This window comes from Pipistrellus hanaki (assembly GCF_964339955.1).
Source record: "Pipistrellus hanaki genome assembly, chromosome: 12".
Lineage (NCBI taxonomy): Eukaryota > Metazoa > Chordata > Mammalia > Chiroptera > Vespertilionidae > Pipistrellus > Pipistrellus hanaki.
In genome coordinates, this window is record NC_140514.1 from 39,845,793 (window position 1) to 39,870,516 (window position 24,724).

General features: G+C 54.0%; 1 protein-coding gene across 4 annotated transcripts in view; it reads right to left on the reverse strand.

Annotated features, from left to right (window-relative positions):
• Positions 1 to 1,501: 1,501 nt before the first annotated feature.
• FBXO41 (F-box protein 41) overlaps positions 1,502 to 24,724 on the reverse strand; it is a 28,897-nt gene continuing 5,674 nt past the window's right edge. For 2 of the 4 annotated variants that reach the window (XM_084901280.1, XM_084901279.1), the window contains exons 2-13: positions 13,657 to 14,698; positions 11,575 to 11,785; positions 10,810 to 10,883; positions 10,186 to 10,547; positions 8,888 to 9,129; positions 8,501 to 8,616; positions 8,221 to 8,373; positions 7,959 to 8,054; positions 6,455 to 6,573; positions 6,149 to 6,307; positions 4,542 to 4,657; positions 1,502 to 4,394 (exon numbers count right to left, since the gene is read on the reverse strand). In XM_084901280.1, coding sequence (XP_084757406.1) covers positions 4,332 to 4,394; positions 4,542 to 4,657; positions 6,149 to 6,307; positions 6,455 to 6,573; positions 7,959 to 8,054; positions 8,221 to 8,373; positions 8,501 to 8,616; positions 8,888 to 9,129; positions 10,186 to 10,547; positions 10,810 to 10,883; positions 11,575 to 11,785; positions 13,657 to 14,555 — 2,610 coding nt within the window. In that variant the 5' untranslated portion in view covers positions 14,556 to 14,698 and the 3' untranslated portion in view covers positions 1,502 to 4,331. Of the gene's footprint in view, positions 4,395 to 4,541; positions 4,658 to 6,148; positions 6,308 to 6,454; positions 6,574 to 7,958; positions 8,055 to 8,220; positions 8,374 to 8,500; positions 8,617 to 8,887; positions 9,130 to 10,185; positions 10,548 to 10,809; positions 10,884 to 11,574; positions 11,786 to 13,656; positions 14,699 to 24,373; positions 24,394 to 24,724 lie in introns of those variants that run through there. The other 2 variants (XM_084901281.1, XM_084901282.1) reach the window with 2 other exon arrangements.

The following is a 24,724-nucleotide window of genomic DNA, read 5'->3' on the forward strand; positions in this document are numbered from 1 at the left end:
GACTGGCCTTCTGATGCTTCACCCTGTTGATGCCAATCTGGCCACCCACCTCTTTCCTGCTTCAGTGCACTTCAGCTGCAGAAAGGCTTGGTGACACAGACAACAAATATGGCCACCTACCATTTATTGCCCTGAGGCAGATATTCCAGTTTCACCGTCTTTTATTAGATACAAAGCCATAAATTTTCTGATGCCTGTGTGAGTCCTCTTAAATACATACACTCAGGTACATTCAGCAAAGGGCATCATGGGTGACATGGAGCAAAGTGCTGGGATGGTGATGCCTGGTGTGGCAGAGAAGAGGGGCCACTGAAGGCCCCTGGGGACTGGAGGTACAGGCACCACTTAAAATCGGAAAATGCTCTCCACTCCTCTGCCTGATGTGCTTGGGGGGTGGGGGGGTGAGCCACCCTCTCATGGCTCAGGCCCATTGCAGCCTGGCTGTGCAGGGAAGGCAGGGCCTGGGGGTCCATTGTGGAGGTCCCCACCAGCAGTGCCCACGAGCCACGCCTACTCATGCCATCCAGGAGGCAAGCCTGGGTCACCTCAGGCCTCTTGAGTTGGGTGCAAGACCCCTGCCAGGGCAGAGCTGAGTCCGGAAGGCCAAGGCCAAGCCTCCTTGGGGCCATGCCAGTGGTGGCAGGTGAGGCTGGGCCTGCCTGATTGTCAGGGCGGTCTTGGGACTGGCCAGGTTCCCAGGGGTGTGGGGAGGGAATAGGAGCTGGCTGCCTTAGTTGGCCCTGGTGTTCTGATTTCTGATCTCCACCCAATCCTACACCTTATTCTCAGGCAAAGGCTGCAGAACACCACACCTGTCCAGGAATAAATACATACACACGATACACAGCAATATATACAGAAATGCAGGCCTGGGACAAGGCTGGGTGAGCAAGCATGGCCAGCAGGGCTAGAGAGAGGTGCCAGGCCCCTTGGGGAGAGAAGTAACACCAGGGTTGACATGCTGGGACAGATCCCATCATCTGGAGTCCTCTGAGCACAAGGGGGGACCCGCTCACCATATCTCCCGTTATCACCCCAAGTCCAGCAGGAACTGGGTCTTTGGCACCGATACTCACTGTTAAGGTCTTCCATTTAGCGCCTTAAAAGGACTAGGACTTGGGCAGCTCCCCAGTTAGGGCCCAAAGGACTAGAGGCAGGACCCAAAGACAAAGGATGGAGCCACAGACAGGAAGGAGGCGGCTTTTCTCAGGCAGTTCCTGAGGGGCTGGCTCAAACTCCACTGGACTAGGAACACCTGAGCTGCCTTGGTCCTTCGATGGTCTCCGCTGGCAGTGAAAAGCCATGGTTCTGGGCAGCCTGCGCCTCCCTCTGGGATGCAGACATCTACAGCATCTCCTTTGTTCCCGCCAGCGCAGAGGAGGCAGCCCAAATAAAGCATGCCCAAACACGCAGTCCAAGTGCTCGGAGTCCCCCAGGTGCTGGGCTCAGGCTGTATGGCAGGAAGGTGGTAGGGGTACCAAGTGGCCCCCACCCATGGGCCACTGGAGCAGGACCTGCCTTGGTTTGCTCTTGGAACCTCCTCTTTGCATCTTGTCAGGTGTGAGATAGGGGCGTGGATGGCCCTGCACCCGTTCCCCGTCATCAGCCCCAGCTCTAGGGTTGCCAAAGTGAACAAACGGAGCATTCCCACCAACAAAAGCTCCCCCCTTAGCAGCAGGGCTCACCCCCCTGAAGAGAAACAAAAAATAGCATTGAGCTGGTGTGGGCGGAGGCCTGCAAACCTGCCAGTTCTCAGCCACACATGTCTCCCAGCCCCGGGGGCAGGTGTGCAATGGGACACACTATAACCCATGTTCCTGTTCACGGGGACCTGGGCACATACAATATAACATACTCCCACACATCCTTCCCTTGGCTGGACTTGGGGGATTTTCTGGGAACAACCAAACCTGTGAGAGGCAAACTTCCTCTCAGCAGAGGGGGTCTTGTTCACTCTGCTGCCTGGTGCTGGTGGTGTGCAGGGCTGTCACACAAATGAGTGAATAAACTACTACTGACGTAAGTCCTTTCATCACCGCCTTTCTCCCACTTCGGTTCACTGCCCGGGCACTGACTTCCTTTCCCAGGGCCGAGGCTGAGCACCCACCCAGGGAGAAACTGCCCGGAGCCCGTAGACAGGGACAGAGGCTTCCTGGGGCAGAAAAGGACCGGGTAGGGCAGGCTCTGGCCAAGCAGGGCATCCCTTTGTGCTTTGTTCAGGAGCCAGGGAAGAAGCACCTCTGATCCTGGGGTCACGTGGAGCAGGACTTTGGAGGGTGCAATTGGAAGGCAAGACTGATGCACCCAGAGCAGCCAAGCCTAAGTGGGCCTCCACCTCCCTCTAGGCCAGCGGAGTTGTGCTTCTTCCCATGATTCCTGGGGCCAGGGCTGAGGAGGAGTCAATAAAACCAGCTGCTCTGGAGTGGAGATACCACGCGGCCAAAGCTTCGTGCAGGACAGGGCAGGGAGTTTCCAGCATGACACCCTTGGTATTTGGGGTCTTAAAGGGCAGGGCCAGGAAAAGCCATCAACAACGGGAAGAGCCAGGGAAGCAGGGGGCACCGCTAAGTCTGTGGGGCCCAGCTCTGGAGGCCTCACTGCAGGGTAACCCAGGGCTGGGTCTTGATGTTCAAGCTATTAATAGGTTGTAGCAGAAAGTTGGGTCCCTGGAAAGAACTGAGAAATTGGAGGAATCCTACCCTAGCCACACCAGCTGCCTAATGGTTAGGGCTGAGAGCCAGTCCTGTGCAGGAGAGAAGAAAACCCTAAGACAAATCTAGGTGAATGAAAGAACTTTCCAAATGAAGGTTGGCAGGACCCACGACCTCAGCCTCTGCGGGAGTTCCGAGGAGGAACGGGGGAGACCTGAGTCTTAGTGCGGGGACCTGGTCCTGTGGGGACCATGAATAAGGGCGAGTGAAACCCCCACTTTGCATCCATTCTGTGGCTTCTAAGCCAAGTGGCTCTGGCTTGGGCCTCAGAACTACTTCCAGGCAGAAAACTCCCAACAGAGCCCTTAGCCCATGTGACCAGATGAGATGGAGGAGGGGGACAAGTCCAATGAGGGTGTTCTTCATTCTTGGCTCGATGGGCCTAGCTTCCTTAAAGGGCTACATCTTTAAGCAAGCTAGCCAGACAAGGAAGCAAACCAAACCAGCCTCCTCCAGCCTCCCCTAGCCCCCAGAGAGAGGTCAGCCAGTGACTGACTTCCTCCCACACAGCCTTGGGGATTCACAGGCCATCAGAGACCTGCCCAAGCACCTGGATTAGACCGCCATTCCTGCTCTAGCCGGTTAGGCGCCATGGATAGAGCATCGGACTGCAGACTGAAGGGTCCAGGCCTGATTCCGGTCAAGGGCACATGCCTGGGTTGCAGGCTCAACCCACCCCCAGTAGGGGGCGTGCAGGAGGCAGCCAATCAATGATTCTCTTTCATCATTGATGTTTCTCATTTCCTCTCTGAAATCAATAAAAATATATTTAATAATAAATAAATAAAAAGGCCATTTCTTGAGAGAAAAAAAAAAACAAACCTGCTTCTCACAGGTGACTGGGTTGGGATTGCTGACAGGTATGGAAACATGCACCTTTTAGCTCAGGATTTAGCTCCTGGATGTGTGGGAAATGTGGTTATTGGGGGAGGGAGGTCTTGTCTATATGAATAGAAATTTTTTTTTTCTTCCTGGCAATAACCTCCGTTGGGAAAGATGGTTTCCATGTCCTGGGAAGAAAATCCTGGTGAATGTTTTGCCCTTCCAAGCACACTGCCACTGCCTCACCTTTGGCTGACACTTGCCCAGATTCCTCGGCCCGTGTGTTATTTTTAGAGTGTGGACCCAGGCCCAGGTGGGCTGTCTGACGGGGTGCCCCGCAGAGGGCTGGGGCGGAGCAGGGCGAGGAGAAGAGCCCGCTTACCAAGTCTGACCTGCCTGGGGCCTAGCAGAGGACCCTGACCGGGAGGCTGGGCCTCAAGAATGGAGGCCTGCCAGCGCAGCCAAGGGCCACTGGTGGTTATTGCAGACCCCCGGGGGGAAGACACCGGGTGCTGGTGGTGACGGCTCCTCGCTGGCTGTGCCCAGAAGGCTGCTCCAGCTGGGGACTGGGGAGGGGCAAGAGGCAGCTTCTGCCCGAGCCACTGCCCTGAAGAAGTTCCCAAGATCAGGCCTGCTGTTCTGCTCTCCCAGGAGGGGACAGGAAGCTGTCGACCCCTTCCTGGAAGCCAGAGGTAACGCCAGGCCTCTGAAGGACTAGTCCAAATCAGGGTCCCTCTGGAAGTCCAAAGAGAGTGCCCTGGGTGGGGCTGGCAGGGGCCCTGCCGCCCCTCACCCGGGTTAGCAGCCGCCTTCCACCTTGATGTGCAGGATCTTAGAGAAGCCGGGCCTCCGCCGCAGGGCCTGCGGAGCAAAGCTGGGTTAGTTCTCCTCCGGGCCAGAGCCTCAGGGGCACACGGCTGAGGCTCTCTTCACATCACAGCCCCCCCAAGTCCTCAGCCCCAGCCTCGGGGCATGGGGTCTTGGGTGGCCTCAGAGCCAATTCCTCACCTGGAGTTTAGTCACCATGTCTTCAAACAGCTTCTGGGCCTCGGGACTGCTGGGCTCTTTGAAATAATCAGCAATCCCAATCTGGACCACAATGGACTTGAGGTTCCGGCAAATGCCTGGGGAAAGGGTGGGTAAGATGAGAGCCCGAGTTTGGCCGGGCTGCCTCCGCTCCCATCACTAATGAAATCAGAACCTGCTGAGGGGCAATCAAATGCCAGGCACTGGGTTCATAACCGGGAGAGCAGACCCACGCTGCCCGGGGGCTCCACCGGGCCGTGAGGGAAGGCGGAAGGTGGCATCAGAGCAGAGGCTGCGGTGCACTCTGCGGGGTGAATGGCACCAGCTGTGCAGGAGCTCTGGAGCTGCCCTGGCAGAAGGGACAGGCGTGCTGTGGCCTGGGCACTGGGGAGTGAGTTACAAAGACGGAAGACAGAAGTGAGGCCGATGGCTCTCGGCTGGAGCCCAGAGGAGGGGAGACAGGGAGCGAACAAGTTGGGAGCTTCAAGGGGACTGGGTGATGCCATGAGGTCAGGAGAGAAGGAGCAAGAAGGTCAGGAGGCTGAGGGGGTCCCAAAGGCCATGATTTTGAAGGCTGAGCCGTTAGCTGGTGGTCAGTCCCAGGCAAGGCCATGAAGCTGAAGGGGAGGGGGGAAGAGGACCCTGGAAATAATAAGGTCAGAAACTGCAGCCTCATGCAGTTTCTTGCTAGGAAGAGGAAGAGGGCAGGTGCTCTCAGGACCTGAGGCCTTGCCGAGGGTCAAATGGTTTTGGATGATGGTCTCACTTTTGGGTGTGAGCAGCCCAAACTGGGCTCCCATGTCCTCTATGAAGGTGGAGGAATGACCGGAGATGGAGTGGACAGCTGGAAGGAGTGGGGCCAGAGGAGGCATGACTTGGAATCTATACCAGGGAAAGGAGCCTTCCCTCTGAACTGTCCCTGGAGGCTCACACACATCATCTCATTTAATCCTCTCATTCATTCTAGAAAATCGGCTTAGAAGATGGGGTACAGAACTCAGAGATGTAGAGTAACCTGAGACCCAGGTCAGTCAAGCCCCAGAACCTATGCTCTTAACCCGCCTGCTCTCCTGCCTCTGCCCTTGGCTGGAGGCTCCCAAGGGGGCTGATGCTGCTGCATAGCTCCTGTCCCAATGTGGATAGAGATTAGACGTAGGGGTGTCGAACTCAATCAGAGAAGGGGCCAAAATCTAAAATCCAGCCTAAATCGCGGGCCGAATGGTTTACTGAACAGTCATAAACTGACAATGTCATAAACTGACAGCGGAGTGCAGTGATGACAGCGCGGTGCGGGCCACATTGCAAGGCCTGGCGGGCTGGATTTGGCCCGCGGGCCTTGTGTTTGACACATGTGGATTAGATAATAGATGTAGTTGAGTGGGACTATTTGGACCACACGCTGTAAGGCCTTGAATGCCACACCAGCCTCAGAAGGCACTAGTGGCAAAGCCAGGGCTAGAGCCCTGGTCAGTCTAACCCCAGCACTGGTGCTTGCTGACCGGGAGTGACAGGGAGCTGGTTATGCTACTTGCTGGCAAGGCACGGTACGAAGTGACACTGAGCCCCGCCCCGCATTCCCCATCGCTCACTGTTGAAATGCAGCAGGGCTTTGGGAGTGACGGGGGTGGCCGTGAGCACCAGCATCTCCAGTCCTTTCAGGCCTTCCCGGCAGACCTCGGCCGCCACCTCCTGGGTGATCTCCGACACGTGGTCCAGCTCCAGGACCTGCAGCCTCATGCAGTTTCTTGCTAGGAAGAGGAAGAGGGCAGGTGCTGCTGACCAACTCTCCAGGTTACCTCCTGCCCGCCTGAGGCTCCTGCTATCACCCAGGCTGCAGCCCAGAGCCTGCATCGCATGCGGCATCCCACTAACCCTAGCCCCAAGGAAAAACTTACCGAGTGATTCCAGGCCCTGCACCCCACAGCCGGCACCCCCAACCCCCAGGGCCCTGAGGTGGGGCCAACAGCGACCGATCATCTGCAGGCAACGATTACTGAAGCGCAAGGGCTGCTGGCTGGAGAAGGGGGGAAAGGGGGGGGGGGAAGGGCAGTCAGGAAAGCCTCTGGTGAAATGACACCCCAAGCCTCCTCCTCCTCAGGGCTCACCTTCATGCTCACCCTTGGGCAGGGACTCCACCAATCACCCCAGCTGCTCAAGTCAGAAACCTGGGATTATTCCTGACTCCCCCTCCCTCATCTCCTGCCAAGACCCATGAATTCCGGTTCCCGAGTAAGACTTCAACCTACAGTTCAGACCAGATCAGTGTTCATCTGGATTGTGACTAGACTGCCTGCCGCTGAGGGTAAGCCGGCCATTCCTACATTCCCTCACTCAGTCATTCAACAAATTGTTTTAAGTATCTACTTAAAACAGCCACAAACATCTGAGCTAGGCCTGGGGAATGTAGTGGGACAATACGGACATGGTCCCTGTCCTGAAGGAGCAGACAGTGGGGTGAAGAGGGGCACAAAGAATTGTTACCTGTCTGATGTAACCCCATTTTTAAAGATCTAAAACCCCCAATTGCTTCCCAGCCCTTTCTAGATTAAAAAAAAAAAAAAATGCGAACATCTAAGCCCCTTCGGCAAAGCCTTCCTGATCTGTCCGCGACCTGACTCTGCACACTCACTGCTCGGCTCTGCCCACCACTCCCACCAAACTGGCCGTTTCCCTAAACACTGCACCCCTCAGCACCGCCCACCTGTCACACTCTTGGCACCACAGATGTGGAATGCACATGTCTGCCCCTGCCCGGAGAACCGTGAGTCTTGAGGAGACTGAAATATAGAGGAGCTGTTGCAAAGTGGACTACAGCAGGGTGGGGCCAAGGAGAGCAGTGACAAATTCTCCCAGGATGTTGGTGAGGGGTCACGGGAGGGCTTGGGAGGAGATGCCACGTGAAGAGGGGGCTTGGAGGTCAAGGTGCAGGGAGCAGAAAAGCCTGACATGTTTGAGGAGCTCTCAGGAGAGCCAAGAGTAACCCCACACCCTGGACTCACCAGCACCAGCTCTTCTGTACGTTTATACACTGCCCACCCTGAACTGCCTTTCATGTGCAAACCAACCTCCCCCGTGTTCACGCCTCCCTCACTGTGGGCCCCGCAGGCTTCATGGACACATCTCGTCAGAGCCAACAACAGTCCGAATGAGGTCAACCGATCCTAATATCACCTCTACTTTGCAGGTTGAGCAACTGAAGCACAACTGGGTTGCCCAAAGTCATACTCTAGTACCCAGGGCATGACGTGAAGTAAGCTTGTTCCTAACACCTAAACACACAGGTTGAGGAAGGTGAAATCTGGTCTTCCCAGACAGACGATCGAGTGGCCCTAGACCTGCTCAGTCCTCAGCCCCAAACCCCCCCCAACTCTGTCCCCTCCTCACCCAGCCAGGGCTCACCAGGGGTGAAGCGGCGCCACCTGGAGGGAGACTATCTCTCTGCAGCCTGCACCCAGGGCCCAAATGACCTCGTGGCCAACAGGATCGGTGGCGCTCCTGTTGAAAAGACAAAGCTGGGGCCACCCACGCTCCCCGGCGGCCTCTGCCCCCTTCCCTGAGGCCACGGGGCTCTTGGGTCTCTGCCCGAGAGCCCGGAGAGAAGGGTACACAGGGCAGAGCCAGGGGACCCCTCTTGGGGATGCTCCCGGCGGGATGGACCCACCTGTAGGTAACGGCCTGCAGAGCGCGGCAGTAGCAGCTGGCCAGCCAGAGCGAGCGGTCGGTGAGGATGTTGGGGCAGTGGGAGATGCGCAGGATCAGCAGGTTGCCGCCCGCCGCCTTCAGCAGGGACTCCAGCCCTGCTTCCAGACAGCCCCTGGGGGTGGCCAAGAGGTCAGAGAGAGGCCTGTGGCCACCTCCTGCTCTGAGAAGCTTCTCCACGTAATTCTAGGTCTGCGGCCCAGGAGCACCCTCCCACCCTCCACCCCCCACCCCGGCCTCACCGGGTGCTCCGGGCGTACTCCTCCTTGCTCTCCTTCTTGCCCCGCTGCCGGGGCTTCAGGTTCTGCAGGGTCAGCGAGTGGGCCTGGGTGCACCACTGAGCCAGGATCGCCAAGAACTGCAGGGAGAGAGGCGTGACCCGGGGGTGAGGAGTCTGAACTTGGTTGGCTGGAGGGTCCTGGAGGTGGGCCAGCCCCAGGATAGGAGCTCCATGGGAGCATTTTAGGAAACCAGGCAAGAGGTGGGGTCTTGTGAGGATGGCAAGGACCAAGCCTAGATGCTGGGAAAGGGGGAATGTGTGTGTGTGTGTGCGTGTGCACGTGCGTGCGCGTGAGTTCACAGCAGGGATGAGGGGGAGGGCAGGGGACGTGGCAGGACCAGGTAGGCACCTTGGAGCAGACCCGGGCGTTCTCGAGCAGCACTCGCGTCCACACGGCAGGGTGGCGGGCCACAAAGCGCCAGTCGCGGCAGACCTCGGCGGCGTGCAGGAGCGTGCGGGTGTCCAGGTAGGTGAAGATGCAGAACAGGGCGGCTCGCATCTTGAGGATCTCTGGGCTGATGACCTCGTTGGAACGCGAGGGGCTGCCCCGCTCTGCTCGCCGACCCCGCCCACTGCCTCCCTCGGAGCGGGCTGCACAATACCGAAGGGTCAAAGGTGAGTATGGAGGGTCAAAGGCCAGCGGGGGGAGGTGGGTGTGGAGCTAGGGTAGGGTAGGAGCTGTAGGAGGCATGGGCATGGGGGACCCACGTGCCTTGGGAGGAAGACCAGGGCCTCTGCATTCCTCTCTTCTGCATCACCCCACCCCTGATTTTGCAAATTAGGAAAGATAGTCTGTCCCCAAGTAAATTATTTTTATTTTTAAAAAATATATATTTTATTGATTTTTTTTTTATATATATCAATATATATATAGAGAGAGAGGAAGAGAGAGGGCATAGTGAGTTAGAAACATCGATGAGAGAGAATCATCGATCAGCTGCCTCTTGCACACCCCCTACTGGGGATGTGCCTGCAACCAAGGTACATGCCCTTGACCGGAATCGAACCTGGGATCTTTCAGTCCGCAGGCCAATGCCCTATCCACTGAGCCAAACCGGTTTTGGCTCAAGTAAGTTATTTTTAAGATAATATGTCTAAAATGTCATCGCATAGTCTGAACTCACCCCCGAGATGAGGCAACTGAATCCCTTTTGGAGAAGGAAAGGGTTTGGAGGGTTAGGGTGTGGATGGATAGAAACGGGGCCTCTGGGAACAGAGGCAGGGGCAGTCACAGGGGCAGCCAAACACCATGACCGGAGCCCTCTCACCTCCTGGCCCTCACCCATCGGCCTATGGGCATGGCCTTGTCTCTCTATGGGGAGGCACCCTTCCTCCAACTGCTCCGGGGGCCACAGAGTCCGGAGTCAGCACCCAGCTACTCTCCTGTAGATGTCAGTGAACCCGCCACATCAACGGAGCCCTTCTGGTGTGGCATCCTGTGCGCAACCCACCCGGGGTGCCTGCCGCCCAAGCGCCTGCCCCCGGCCTGCAGGGCGCTGTGTGGGAGTGCTGTTCTCATTGTGGGGAGGCTGGGCCAGGGAAAAGGGGGTGCAGGAGCCCAGGAGAGGTGCTGCCTCAGCCCTGTGTCCTCTGAGAGGGCGCGCACCGTGGGAAAGCCTGGCCTCTGCCCGCCCCGCTGGGACTCACCTGAGAGCCGGCAGCTGCTTACCGGCCCCGCCGCGGCAGGCCCTGCGCGGGGCACGTCCGCGGGGCCCTCGGCCTCTGACTCGGTGGTCCGGGAGCCCACGTCCGAAATGTCGCCCTCCTCGCCCTCCGTGCTGTGCCGGCGGGGCCGGCGCTGCCAGTTCTGAATGGCCTGGCGCCGCAGGCCTGCGCTCCGCGGGGCCTGAGCCCGCTCCGAGCCGCCGCCATTGGCAGCCTGGGCCCGCGTGCCCACGCCCCCAGGGGTGCTGTCCTCCGGGGCCCCTTCTTCCGCCCGGGGCATCTCCAGACTGTCACTGTCATAGCAGCCTGAGCTCTGGGATGCGGCTGGGACACGGCTGGAGGCCCTACAGGAGGTGGAGCAGATGGTAAGGAGCAGGGAGAGGCACCGGGCCTGCCCACACTACCCGTCCCACCCCTAACCCTGGCCAAGGGCAACCCGCCCGCCCCACGTTCCAAGAGCCCCTTCTGAGTGAGGAAAGGCAGACGGACAGAGGGGACCCAAGGAGGACGGGGAGAGGGGAGGCCAGACCCCAGACAGGTCAGCATCCAGGGGGCCGGGGTGCGGGTGGGCCGCGTTGGGGACAGGGAGGTGGGCCCGAGGCTTACCCTGTGCTGGGAGAGGAGCCATGCCGGGACACCGCGTATGTGCTAGGCATGGCCATCCCCACGTGGTGTTCTCGCTGTGGGCCCCAGAGCAGGAGGGAAGGGAAGGAGGGCAGAGGAGGCAAGAGGATGAGAAGGAGCAGGGTAAAACAGGGTGCAAGACGGAGAGGAGAGGAGAGAGAAGAAGGAGAAAAGTTGGGAAAGATGGACAAATATAGACAGACAGACAGCCGAGAGGCAGGCTCGCCAGCCCCCTCCGCACACTCACCCCGCACCCCGGGCCCAGCTTGAGACTCCTGGGCTCTCACTGGCAGGGAGGGGCCTCTGAATCACACCTCACTACAGCCCAGGGGCCTTCGCTTCTGACACCTCAGAGGGGCTCCTCTATTTCTTTTTCTTTTCTTCTCTTTTTTTAATATATTTTACTGATTTTTTACAGAGAGAAAGGGAGAGGGATAGAGAGCTAGAAACATCGATGATGAGAGAAACATCAACCAGCTGTCTCTTGCACACTCCCCGACTGGGGATGTGCCCGCAACCAATGTACATGCCCTTGACCAGAATCGAACCTGGGACCCTTCAGTCCTCAGACCGACGCTCTATCCACTGAGCCAAACTGGTTTCGGCTCCCCTATTCCTGGACCCCCTACTTCAGGCCTTCAGCCTGCTCGTGGGGAAGAGCCAAAGAGGAGATGTCAGGCCACAGGTGAGGGGAGTCTGTGGAAGTCAGGTGTGCAGGTGGAGGCGGGGAGGGAGGTGGGCACTCACCACTCTGCCAGGGCCCCGGGGCCCAGGCCCGGCTCCGCGGCCCAGGCTGGCGCTCGGGGTGCTGCCGCAGCTGCTGCTGATGACCTGCAGCTGCCGCTCGGCGCGGTCCGCCCGCTCCAGGAGCTCCTCGATGAACTGCTGCAGCCGCAGCTTGGCGCTGGCCTCCCGGGCCGCAGTCTCCTTCAGGAACTGGTCGATCTGCACCACCTCCCTGGGCCCGGAGCAGCCTCTTACCCCAGTGCCTCCCTGTCTGCCCACCCACCCTCTAGAGGAGGCCCTGGCCCGTGGGGGAGCAACATGGGGCACAGCTGCCCCCGGCGTCTGCTCATGTCACATGGAAACACATAGAACAGGCCCAGGCACACTGCCCCACACAATGGCACACATGGGCATGCCAGCATATGTTCTGAGTTAGACACTCACACCCCACTCACCCAGCCCCACACAACTGGACATCCCTGTTCCCCAGGCATACTCAGTCACACACAGCCACCCTCTGCCTCCAGACACACACAGTCACACAGCCATGTACGCAAAGTCCAATACATAGCCCCACACTCAAATATATGTGTTCATGGTCGTTCGCAGGCACACAGTCTGAGAAAGGCACAGTCTCACCAACACATTCAAACACCCATACCCCCCTCCCTACCACACACACATTTTTCAGAAGCCTTCTCAGACGCAGAAGCATACTTCCAATGGCACTACCACCCTCCAGGAGTTGCATGGACACACAACACACTTAAGAGTCACAAGAGTATTTTTTCCCAATTGCATTCACAGTTGTTCATGCATCCACTCAACATTGACTGAACACCTTCTTGGTTCTAGGTATTGGGGACATAGCAGTGAATAAGCAGAGAAACTCATTCCTGCCACCTCAGAGCTTGTATCACTATGGGGACAGATGCATAGCATCTACACATTTCGTAATTCTACACTTAAAGACGAGAGACCTAAGGAGAAGCAACAAAGACTGAGGAGGAGCAAAGCGATAGAAGGAGATCCCAGGAGAGTGCCCTGGAAGCCAAGGGAAGAATGTGTCTCACCGGCCGGCCTGGCTCAGTGGTTGAGCACCGATCTATGAACCAGGAGGTCACGGTTCAGTTCCTGGTCAGGACACATGTCCAGGTTGTGGGTTTGATCCCACTGAGGGGCACTGCAGGAGGCAGCTAATCAATGATTCTCTTATTACTGATGTTTCTATCTCTCCCTTTCCTTTCCTCTCTGGAATCAATTATATATATAAATATAAAGAATGTGTTTCAAGATCAGCTGGGCCAAATGCTGCTGATAGGCCAAGTACGATGATGGTTTGGCCCTGGCAACATGAAGATGGTTGGTGACAAGGAGAAGAGTGGTGGAGATTGACACCCAATCAGATTTGGTTCAAAAGAGAACATAGAGAAAGAAGTCGGAGACAAGGAGGATAAGCAGTTCTCTGAGGAGTTGTTCTGCAAGAAGGCGAGAGAAGGGGCAGCCCCAGGGGGAGGAGGGCTGTGGCAGGGGGCAGAAACTCGGGGGTTGGTGTGCTTTCAGGAACCATACAGTGGACAGGGGAAATCTCTTGAGGGCAGTGGGAGAGGGGAATTCGGCTGTGTCTCTGAGTGTGCAAAAGGGAAGAGGACCCGTGCCATAATGCGGGCGGGCGGAAGCTGGCTTTGGCTAGGTCCACAGAGCCATATATCGACAGTACGATTGAAATTTCTTTTGAGAGCCAATTTTTTTAACTTAAACTATATAGGCAGGTACACTGTTATAACTTAGAGTATTCCTTCAATCGCATTCTACGTGGGGGCCTGCACGGGGTATTTTGTGGAAGAGCCACACTCATGGGTCCAAAGAGCCCCATGTGGTTCGCGAGCCGCGGTTTGCCGACCACTGGGCTAGGAGACTAGAGAAGGAAGAGAAACACAGTCTTCACTGGCACACAGGGTCATACTGCCATGGACTCACAGTCCTAAACACAGTCATCACACTGTTGGCCCCACGTGCACCATCGTTCCAGGCTCATGGCCTCGCACACAGACACCCTCGTCGCCACACCCACGGGGGCGGCGGTAGCGCCGCGACACTCACTGCTGCTTGCGGCTCAGCTCCTGCTCCTTGTGCACCAGGTCCTGCTTGAGCGAGGCCAGCAGCTCCACGCTCACGTCCACCTGGCGCGACAGCTCGGACGCGCGCTCCTCCAGCTCCTCCTTCTCGCGCCCCAGCCGCGCGCTCTCCTGCCGCGCCGTCTCCAGCTCGGCGGCCTTGCGCTCCAGCTCGGCCTGCAGGCGGCCCACCTGCCCCGCGATCTTCTGCTCCACCTCCTCGCTCAGCCGCTCCAGCCGCCGGTCCACCTCCAGCTTCTCCAGCGCGCGGATCTTGAGGCGCGCCAGGCCCTCCTCGTAGGCCACGTCGGCGGGCGAGGGCGAAGCGGGCGAGGCGGTGGCGGGCCCGGGGCAGGGGCTGGCGGGGCCGGGCGGCGGCGTGGAGCACGCGGAGGAGGCCACGGACTTGCGGGCGAACAGCTCCCCGAGCGGGATCTCGATCTCGCGCAGCGCGTAGCGGGCGGCGGCGGCGGCGGGCACCAGGCCGGGCTCCGCCAGCTCCTCGCAGGGCAGGCCGGCGGGCACCAGGTCGCCGGGGAAGTGGGCGAGGGGCGCGTGGTGCAGGTGGTGGTGCAGCAGCGGGGGCGCGGCGGGCGCCTGCTCCTTTCCCTGGAAGGACGTGCTCTCGAACACCTCGCGCCGGGCGCCGGGCACGGCCAGCAGGGCGGCGGGCTCGGGCGCCAGCGGGAAGCCCGAGGCCGCGGCCGCCGCCGCCGCCGCCGCCGCCGCCGCCGCGCCCTCGCAGATGCTGTTGGTCTTGGAGAGGATGTACAGGGTCTCGTACGTGTGGCTGTACTCCAGGTGCGCGCGCAGGGACGACAGGCTCCGGAAGCGCTTGTGCTCCCCGCAGCGGGGGCAGCGGTACGGCAGGTCCAGCGAGGCCATGGCCCCGCCGCCGCCGCCCCCGCCCCCGCGGCCTCCGGGCTCCACCGCGGCCGCCCCGCCGGTCAGCCGGGGGCGCTCATGGGGGGCCGCGGGCGAGCCCCCCTGCGGGGTCAGGAAGGCTCCCGCGGTCAGGGGTGAGGAGGCTAGAAGAGAGGGAGTCAGTCTTAGGAAGGGTATCCCCGTTTCCCTTCCTCACACCCTGTACCCATGCCCGGGAGGAAACTGACTTTCCCAGGACAGCATGTGCCCAGAGAGAGGGGCGAGGGGAGACCCATGGCCTGACCTCCCAGAGGGGGCTGGCTTGCTGTGGTACCTGTGCAAGGGCCTGTGCATGTGTGAGAGTGAAAAAGAATAAGAATTATTTATTTAAGAAGGAAAAAAAAAGGCATTTTTTGCGAGGTCACTATGGCTCAGTGGGTTGAGCAGCGTCCCATGGACCAAGAGGTCCCAGGGTTTGATTCCTGCTCTGGGCACATGCCAGGGTTGAAGGCTAGATCCTCAGGTGGGGTGTACAGGAGCCAGTCATCAGAAGTGTCTCTCATTGGCATTTCTCTCTCTCCCTCTCTGAAATCAATAAAAAAAATTAAAAAAAAAAAAAAGACATTCGTTTTATTTATAATAGTCCAACCTGGATATAACCCAAGTGCCCATCACCAATAAAATGAATAAACTGTGGTATAGTCATATATTCATAATGGCATAATAACCCAGCAGTAAGAAAAGGAGCAACAACGTGGATGAAGAAGCCAGACCAGAGTGCACACTATAGGAATCAATGTTCGTGGAGTTTAAGAACAGACTAAATTGAAGATGACAGTCAGAATGGAGGTTACCCCTAGGGGTCTCTAGGGACTGGGAAGGGGAAAGAGGGAACTTTATGTGATACAGGCGTATACATATGTAAACCATCAACTGTACTGGTACACTTGAGATTTGTGCACTGTATGTACCTGATTGGATGTATGTTACATCTCAAAAAAAATTCTTAAAAGATATGCTTATTTCCATGTCATGTGACACCCATAAGACAGGCTGGACAATTGGTACCATGATGCAGTGACCAAGATGTCACCTCACCTGACAACATCCCTGTGTGTGACTGTTTGTTCCTGCCCTTACTTCTATACCCTGTTCTCCAATCCCCGCCACTCCAGGCACCTAGTCCTTTCCTCGGATTTCATCGCCACGTTGGTCTCCAATAAGTGGTCTTGCCTGCCCTTTCCTCCGGGGGTCATGATATTTGTCCTCCCCAGACCTCTTCTGGCACAAGCAGCCACCCTTCCTGGAATCCCAGCCCTGGTCACCCTCAAGTCCCACTGTGCATCCCCCTATCCCCTCTGGCTTCTGGTCTCCCCTCCCGTGCCTCCTGGGATCTCTCCCCCATTCCTCACCGCCTTCTTCAAACAGCCTGCAATCCGGTTCCAACCACCCTCTGATGTCACATGCTCCACCAGATCACAGCCCACCTGCTAGCCAGGCAATTCAATTGTCATCAGGCACCTTCACCCGCTTGACCCCTTGGCTGATCCTCCTGACCCTCAGTCTTTATGGATGACCATTCAGGTGCCTAGTTTGGATCTCTGACCTCCTCTTCTCGCTGCTTCCCTAATCTTCTTGCCCTCCCCCCCCCCATGGGAGGTCTTCATGCCCCCTTTGCCTCTATCTTCTCCTCTGGCAGTCAGATGCCCTCCCAAGAGTTAACTCACACGGTAAACCCATTAAGTCTCAGCTCTGCCTCTCCATCCTGACCTGTTCTTGAGTCCCATGTGCTCTGGCATTTCCACATGGATGTATGCATGTGTAATGTCTGTTCCCTTGCAGCCCAGCACCCTGTTCTCCTCAGGAGAAGAGCACCCTGCTTTGGCCTTGGGGAACCATCGTTCCTTTCCCATTTTCTCAGCCCGTGTGGTCTGGGTGGGGGTTGGTGGCCCATCCCTGGCTTCAGGGGTAAGAATGTGATATAGGCCTGGTCGACCAGAGGCTTGGGATGAGTGAGCACATATCGCCCAAGTTGAATCAATGAGTATCTTCTCGTTGAGTTAATGAGTTATTTCTCCAGAACTTCTGTGGAACTACTGGAGGGAAGCATCCCTTGAGGCTCAGGCTCCTAAGCCGATGAGGCCATCTTTGGGAGGAACCACCTGGGAATGAAGCCAACATACAGAAGCAGAACTGACCCCAGCTAGCAGGGCTCCCTGGCTGAGCACTGACCTATAAACCAGGAGGTCATGGTTCGATTCCCGGTCAGGGCACATGCCCTGGTTTCAGGCATGTGCAGGAGACAGCCAATCAATGATTCTCTCTCACCATTGTTGTTTCTATCTCTATCTCCCTCTCTCTTCCTTTCTGAAATCCAAGAAAAAAATGGAAGGAGGAGCAGGAAGAGGGAGGAAGAAGAAGAGAGATAAAGAGAGATTTCTCACAGACACGGTTTAAGCCAGCTGGACATGAGTCTGTTACCTGCACCAGGAAAAAGTCCTCCAGACATTAGAATCAGGAATGGAATTTTTAAAAGTAACAGACCCTAAGAAGGAATTAGCTGAACTGGGGGGGAGTACACAGGACTGATCCTCCCACTGAGAAGTGGGGAACCCCGCTACACAGCAGCAGAGCAGTTCACTAAGCTCTCCCGCTGCCTCTGGAGCTCAGACGATGTTCCCACCAAGGCTGGAACTTCAGGGGACTTGTAGGAAAAGGTCACCGCGTTGGGGTGTGGCCTCAGTTCGGTCCAATAAGAAAGACACGCTCTGGCCCATCTGAGAGCAGAGGAAGAAAATGCTGCTCTGCCCAGAGAGGCCCTTTCTGCCTGAGGCCAGTCATCCAATATGGCTGAGAGTCAGATAATTAAGAGCCAGTTCTCTGCTTCTAGCTAAAGTCAGCTCAGGCAGAGACAGGGAGGCTGGAAACACAGAGGGAGACATGCCTGGGGCCTGTCAGGCTCTTCACTCCCCAGACCCTCCTGCAACCCTTCTGCTGTGCCCTCCCAGCTCCACAGAAGCAACCACTGCGTTCATTATAAGCAGCCTCCCGCTGGGATGCAGTTGGAGTGGGAATGGGCAAATGAACTGTGCCTCCCACCAGACAGTGGGGATTTGAACTGCCCTGTGGTAAAGGCCTACATAGAGGCCACAGAACCATGGGCTCCTGGGATGCGCAGAGCACCAATGCCTGTTGCTAAGAGACAACCCCCTCCTGCTTCCCAACACCATCACCAGGGACTCCATTCAAGAATTATAACTTCAGTGAGGTCTCTAGTTTGGTTAATAGCCCTGGGGATGACTGAATGCAAATCGACTGAAAGCTTCCTAATGATTAAGGGAATTGTATTGCCAGGAAAAAAAAAACCCACACACACACACACAAAAAAAAAACCCCCACAAACATGGAAAACAAAGGCTAGGGAATACTTAGTTCCTACAATTCCCCATCCACCAAACCCACACCAATGGGAGGGGACTCCTCCGTGGCCAAGAGCACAAATGACAAGGGCCGCTATCTGAAACGGCAGGACCAGAGCAGCCAATACAGGGCCCTTGCTGAGGCCGAGCATGTGGAACATGCTATGGACTTGTGACCACTGAGTTGTTTTTCCTCATCTCCCCTCGTCTGCTGGGAGAGTGTTTGTTCTTTCAGTTGCCCGATTTTTTCTCCATCATTGTAACCTGGCCATACATTGAAAGACCATAAAGGGCCAGCTAGCTCAGTACCTTGCCAGACAGCTCACCAAGGTCTTAAAGTGGGCCTGAATGTGGTAACTCAGTAAGAAGTTGGAACGGCCGAAACCGGTTTGACTCAGTGGACAGAGCGTCGGCCTGCGGACTGAAAGGTCCCAGGTTCGATTCTGGTCAAGGGCATGTACCTTGGTTGCAGGCACACCCCCAGTAGGGGGTGTGCAAGAGGCAGCTGATCAATGTTTCTAACCCTCTATCCCTCTTTCTTCCTCTCTGTAAAAAATCAATAAAATATATTAAAAAAAAAAAAAAGAAAAGAAAAGAAGTTGGAACATTTCATTCCAGAGACAGGACAGTGTGTTATGCCTGGCCGATGTGGCACCTTGGTTGAGCTTCGACCTATGAACCAGGAGGTCACGGTTAAATTCACGGTCAGGGCACCTGCCCGGGTTGCAGGCTTGATCCCCAGTGTGGGGCATGCAGGAGGCAGCCAATCAATGATTCTGTCTCATCACTGATGTTTCTATCTTCCTCTCCCTCTCTGAAATCAATAAAAAAAATATATATTTTTAAAAACACACACAGAGAGGGCAGTGTTTTTTTTTTTTTAAGTTTTGTGAGATAAAATTGCATTATGATAAATAAAATTCTGTGAAAATTTTATGGAGGGGTTCTGTGTAGATCTTGGACAGCCAAGAGGTAAAATGTAGTGGACATGCACTGTTTTTGCTGCTCAGGTCCAGTCCCCCTTTGTGGATAAGCCCCCAATTTTCCCTTAGAGAACCATTCCCCCCACTTTGAATGGTGTTTGGGTAGAGCTGACCCCACACCTCCTAGCTCCAGGGAGCACAGATGACATTAGCCTGTTCATCACAGTGATCATTCAGGAGCGGGCTAATTCAGCCACTCAAGGACCTATGCTCAGCGGGCAGAACGCGAGCCTGGATCTGCTTGTGGCCACTCCTGTCCGTTCTTTGGGCAAGAAGAAAAACAGACTGTGGATGACATCCCTTGACCATCCAACCCAGATGTGCCTGAAACTTTAACCCAAGACTTGTCAATTGTAATTAGACAGCAGATTCTTTTTTGTAGCCTAAAGCATTTGAATTGGTTGCCAGTCACTAGTAATGAGACTCTGGACTGACACAGTGACCCACAGTGTCAAAAAACACACACAAACAAACCTTGGACTTCCTCTTCCCCCCTCCCCAGCATCCCTATTTTCTTCAACGGTGCTGCCGCCCTCCCCTCTGTCACGCCATGCCCACAGGCCATCTTGATTTTGTTCTCTCTGCTAACCATCAAGACCTGCTGATATTTCAACCCAATTGTTTTCATGCTTCATGCTTCTCCGGGCCACTGCCTCCTCCCACCGAGGACTGCTGGCCAGCTTCAGTCTCGCAGCTCCGTTCCATCCCACATGAGGCACCAGATCCCTCGTCTCCGAACTCCTGCTCGTGCTCCTTCAATGGCTCCCCATCGTCTGCTAACTGCAGCCAAACTCCTCAGCTTCACACTTTGGCATCACCCTATTCCTGCCTATTTGCACATGAGAAATGGCCTGGCTGTTTCACTTGCATTTCTTTCATTACTCTAGCTGGGCATTTTTTTTTTCCTCACACATTTATCAGTCACCTGTGTCATTCGGTGTCTTGCCTATGCACCCGTTGCCTATGCACAATTTTCTTACTGATTTGCAAAGGCTTTTTATAATACCCTGTTTCCCCGAAAATAAGACAGTGTCTTATATTATTTTTTTCTCCCAAAGTTGCGCTAGGTCTTATTTTCAGGGGATGTCTTATCTTTCCATGTGCTAGGTCTTATTTTCGGAGGATGTCTTATTTTCGGGGAAACACGGTAGTGATCCTTTGTCATTCATATATTACCAATATTTTTCTCAAGTGTGTTGATTGGCCTTTCCTTTTATTTATGATCTTTATTGATATACTAATGTTTAAAATTTGCATCAGTAAAATCTTTATAATTTCTGATTTTGTTGTTATGCTTAGGAGGATAAGTTTATGTATAAAGTTACATATGTTTTCTTTTAGTACTTTGTGATTCCTTTTGGTAAAAGTACAGGAAAAAAAAGTCTTAATTAAGGGCTTTAAACAATCTCAAAACCATAAACTTATAATGACTTAGTAGCATGCACATATTTCAGGCTGTGTGTTGTTTGCTTTTATACAATGGAGTTTTAATCCATCTAGAAATTTTCGGTATGTGTGGTGGGACATGGATCTAAAAAAATTCCGACTTTTAGTTATGCACATGTTCACACATATTCAAAAATAGAGAGAATATGATGTTGAATTCCCGTGTACCCACCTTCCAGCTTTGACTATTATTAGCTCAGGGTCAATTTTGGTTCATGGGTAAACTGCTCCTTGGCTTCCCACATGCCCCACTGGATAATTTTGAGAATCCTAGATACCACATCATTTCACCCCAAAATACCTTAGTCTATATAAAACAGTACTTAACATTTTAAAAAGACACCTAATATTTAGTAGCTGCTCTAATATCACCTTCCTCTAGCTATTTTAAAAGCTCAGAAGTACCCTTGAGAGGTAAATACAAAAGATGTTTCTCTGGCAAGACCAACAAAATAAATAGCCCTCTGGTAAATCTATTCAAAGAGGAAAAAAAGAAAGAAAACAAACACATAACACTATAATGAGAAAAGGGATAGCGCTGACAGAGAAGGGTTTTTCAAATTACTGAACTGCTACCAGGTACACCTTTTGGCCTAAATTTTTGAAAATCTAGATGAATTGAATGCTTTTCTAATATAATGTATCAACATTGACGCAAGAAGAAATAGAAAATCCGAATAGACTAATAACTATAAATAAAACTGAAGAAGTTGGCAAAGTGATCAGGGATATTATAAATAGAATTCAGTTCGTGCACACACACACAACTGTTCAGGAAAAGGGTCATTCTGTGATGTGTGGTCAGAATAGTGCCAGGACACCGGGGTGTGCCTGTTCGTCGTGATAAGTGCTGATCCCTCTGGTGGGGGTACCTTTCAGGGCCTCAGAAGTGGCCAACCTTGCTCCCTTCCCCATGTGCTTTCGAAGTACCCTTGTCTGCACATTACCCTGCTCGCATAGGGGAAGGGGAAGTGTGGGGGTGCAGGCCTGTGCATGGATGTGCAAGGGAGAGGAAGGAAAGGGCTTCTAGGATCCACGTGGCTCTTCACCTGAGGCCAGCCTTCCCAGTTTCCCTCCCTCTGCCGGAGCTGAGGAATGAGCATGAATGATTCTTAGGAATATTTCTTTTCTTTTCTTTTCTTTTTTTAAATATATTTTATTGATTTTTTACAGAGAGGGCGAGGGATAGAGAGTTAGAAACATCGATGTGAGAGGAACATCGATCAGCTGCCTCTTGCACACCCCCTACTGGGGATGTGCCCGCAACCAAGGTACATGCCCTTGACCGGAATCGAACCCGGGACCTTTCAGTCCCCAAGCCGAGGCTCTATCTATTGAGCCAAACCGGTTTCGGCATCTTAGGAATATTTCTGCCTAATTGTACATACCTCCTCAGCAAGAGCATGAAGCTTTGCAAGAAGGTGATGGAGGCAGGGGGAGGAGGGAGTGGAAGTAAAAGAAAAACAGTAGTTTTGTCTATTTAAATTCCATCACAGCCCAGCCAGTGTGGCTCAGTAGTTGAGCGTTGACCTACGAACCAGGGGTCACAGTATTTTTTCTTTGTTTGTGTTTTGGTTTTTTTTAGATAATTACTCCAAAATTTGGAGATACAAATACAAGCACTTTATTTTAAAAAGCAGACACAAAAAAGGTATAAATTCAAAAGTGTTTAAATGCTTCCATTTTGGAAAATTCAATTAAGAATCTATACATAAGTTTTTCCCCAGAGCTAATACATCACTAGTCTCTACAGGGGGTCACAGTTTGATTCATCAGGGCACATGCCCGAGTTGCAGGCTTGATTCCAGTGTGTGTGTGGGAGGTTGGGGGGGCGCGGGGGAGTGCGGGAGACTGCCCATCAATGATTCTCTCTCATCATTGATGTTTCTCTCTCTCTCCCTTGCTCTTTGAAATCAATAAAAATATATATTTTTAAATTCCATCACAATCCTGTACTATGAGCAACATGCCAGAACAGTTAGAGATTTTCCTTTGTATTCTAGTCTCCCAAATCTGCAATCTCTACAGCCCTAAGAACCCGCCTCCTTTTTCCACCTAGATCTGCCTCCTTAGCATCCCAGGACCCATTATGCTCCTTCTCCCATCTGAGATGCCTATCTCACGTCTACTTTCATTTAAGTCCAGTTCAGGATTTTCTTTGGGTAGAAGAACCAATCAGAGACATTATCTTTTTCTTTTTCTTCTTTTCTTTCTTCACATTAAATAAGACCAACCATCTCAAGATGCCTGTCTTCTCCGGCTCCTGTCTCCTGTCACATTCTCACATGCTGACTCTGCCAGAAACACAGATCATCTTGCATTTTCATGGCTCCACTACCAACTGGTCACAGAGGTCAACTGCAGTGAACATCACTCTTTTTATCTGCTCGGTAAGTTCTCTTCAATGGCAGCATCTTGTCCTTTCTTTGGTGAGCTACTGCTCCCCATGCACGTGGTTCGGACAGGGCTGCCAATCCTGGTGGGTGAAGACATGGCGCAGGCCTGGCCAATCCCAGCACCCCATAGTGATCGACCCAGGTATGGGCATGTGCCTCAGGCTGAACCAACCGAGTCCTTCGCTGGTAACTTATATAAAAGACTAAGCAGTCCTCCTGTCCTTCTGGATCACATGCTGGGATAAAGCTGTCCATCCTGTGAAACCTCCACCCACCACGTGGAGAAAACTCATGCCTCATGGGGGAAAGGTGTGGCAACACTCAGAGGGAAGCTGAGCTAAGAGCTGAAGAGAGTCCTCATTTCACTTTTGAGAACCTGGGTACAGTGAGGCCCAAGACACACTCACCTCCCTTCTTTCTGGTTCTACGAACTGGTACTTTTTTTTTTTTTTTTTTTTTTTTTTTTGCTTAAAACAGTCTGCATTGTATTTCTATCACTTGCTATCAAAAGCTTGATATTCTCACAAATATATACACTGAGTGGCCAGATTATCATGATCTCTGAATGAATAATAATCTAGCCACTGGCCCGGTGCATGAATTTGTGCATGGGTGGGTTCCAGCCAGCCTGGCCAGGGGGAGAGGGGACATGGGTGGTTGGCTGCCCTGCCTGCTGGTTGAACTCCTGGTCGAGGGGACAATTTGCATATTAGCCTTTTATTATATAGAATATACACTGAGTGGCCAGATTATTATGCATTCAGAGATCATAATAATCTGGCCACTCAGTGTATTTCTAAGCTAGACTTCTCTCCTAAGCTCTATTCAAACATGAATTTGTTCAGTCAACATACGTTGACTGAGTACCTGCTTTGTGCCATGAACTATGCCATGTGTTGTGCTAGGGACACTGAGGGCCCCGACAGACAAGATCCAATCCTGGCCTTCAAGCAGCCCTTACGGTCTCCTGGGACAGACGAAGGTATTGAATGAGACTGCCATGAGATAAGTGGCTGGCACAGGAATCTACACTTAACTCAGCTCGAGGCACTCCCAGAGGAGTCAGCCATCCAGACATCTAGGAAAGCAGTCAGGTGAAAATGGCAGTTAGGAGTTTGGAGCGGACAAGAAAGGCACCCTGAGCAGCAGAAACAGCACGTACAAAGGTGAGAGAGTGAGAAAGAGCATATGCCTCCTCCAGGACAGGAACATGTAAGCTCCACGAGGGTAGAAACATTGCCTCCATGACCCGTGGTTCCCCGGCTCTTACACCAGTGCCTGCAGCGGGGAGGTGCTCAGTAAACGTTTGTGGAACAATGGGATGGCCAGCATTTACTCAGAGGTACAGTGTAGAGAATGGACGACAGAGGCCAAGGTCAGGTGAATGGCTGTTGGAACACTGGGAGTGGAAATGGTTAGCCACGGTAGCAGGTGTGCGAGAAGGGAGAAGGATGGAATAGAAGCAATTAGGGAGGAGAGTAAGAAGGCTTGGTGACAGAATGACTATGGCTGGTCCGAAAGGGAAGAGTCAAGGCTCGGGCTCAGCTTGGGTGGCTCAAAGCATCATACACGAACAGTGAACTCAAAATACTCACCATCAAACCGACTTCTTTCTCCCCTGGGCAGCGTGGCTCAGTTCGATTCCCAGTCAGGGCACATGCCTGGGTTTGTGGGCTTGATCCCCAGTGTGGGGTGTGCAGGAGGCAGCCAAGCAATGACTCTCTTTCATTATTGATGTTTCTACCTCTCTTTCCCTTCTCTGAAATCAACGAAAATATGCTTTCTTGAAAAAAAACAACATCTTGCTGAAACCGGTTTGGCTCAATGGATAGAGCGTCAGCTTGGAGACTGAAAGGTCCCGGGTTCCATTCCAGTCAAGGGCATGTACCTTGGTTGCGGGCATATCCCCAGTAGGGGGTGTGTAAGAGGCAGCTGATCGATGACTC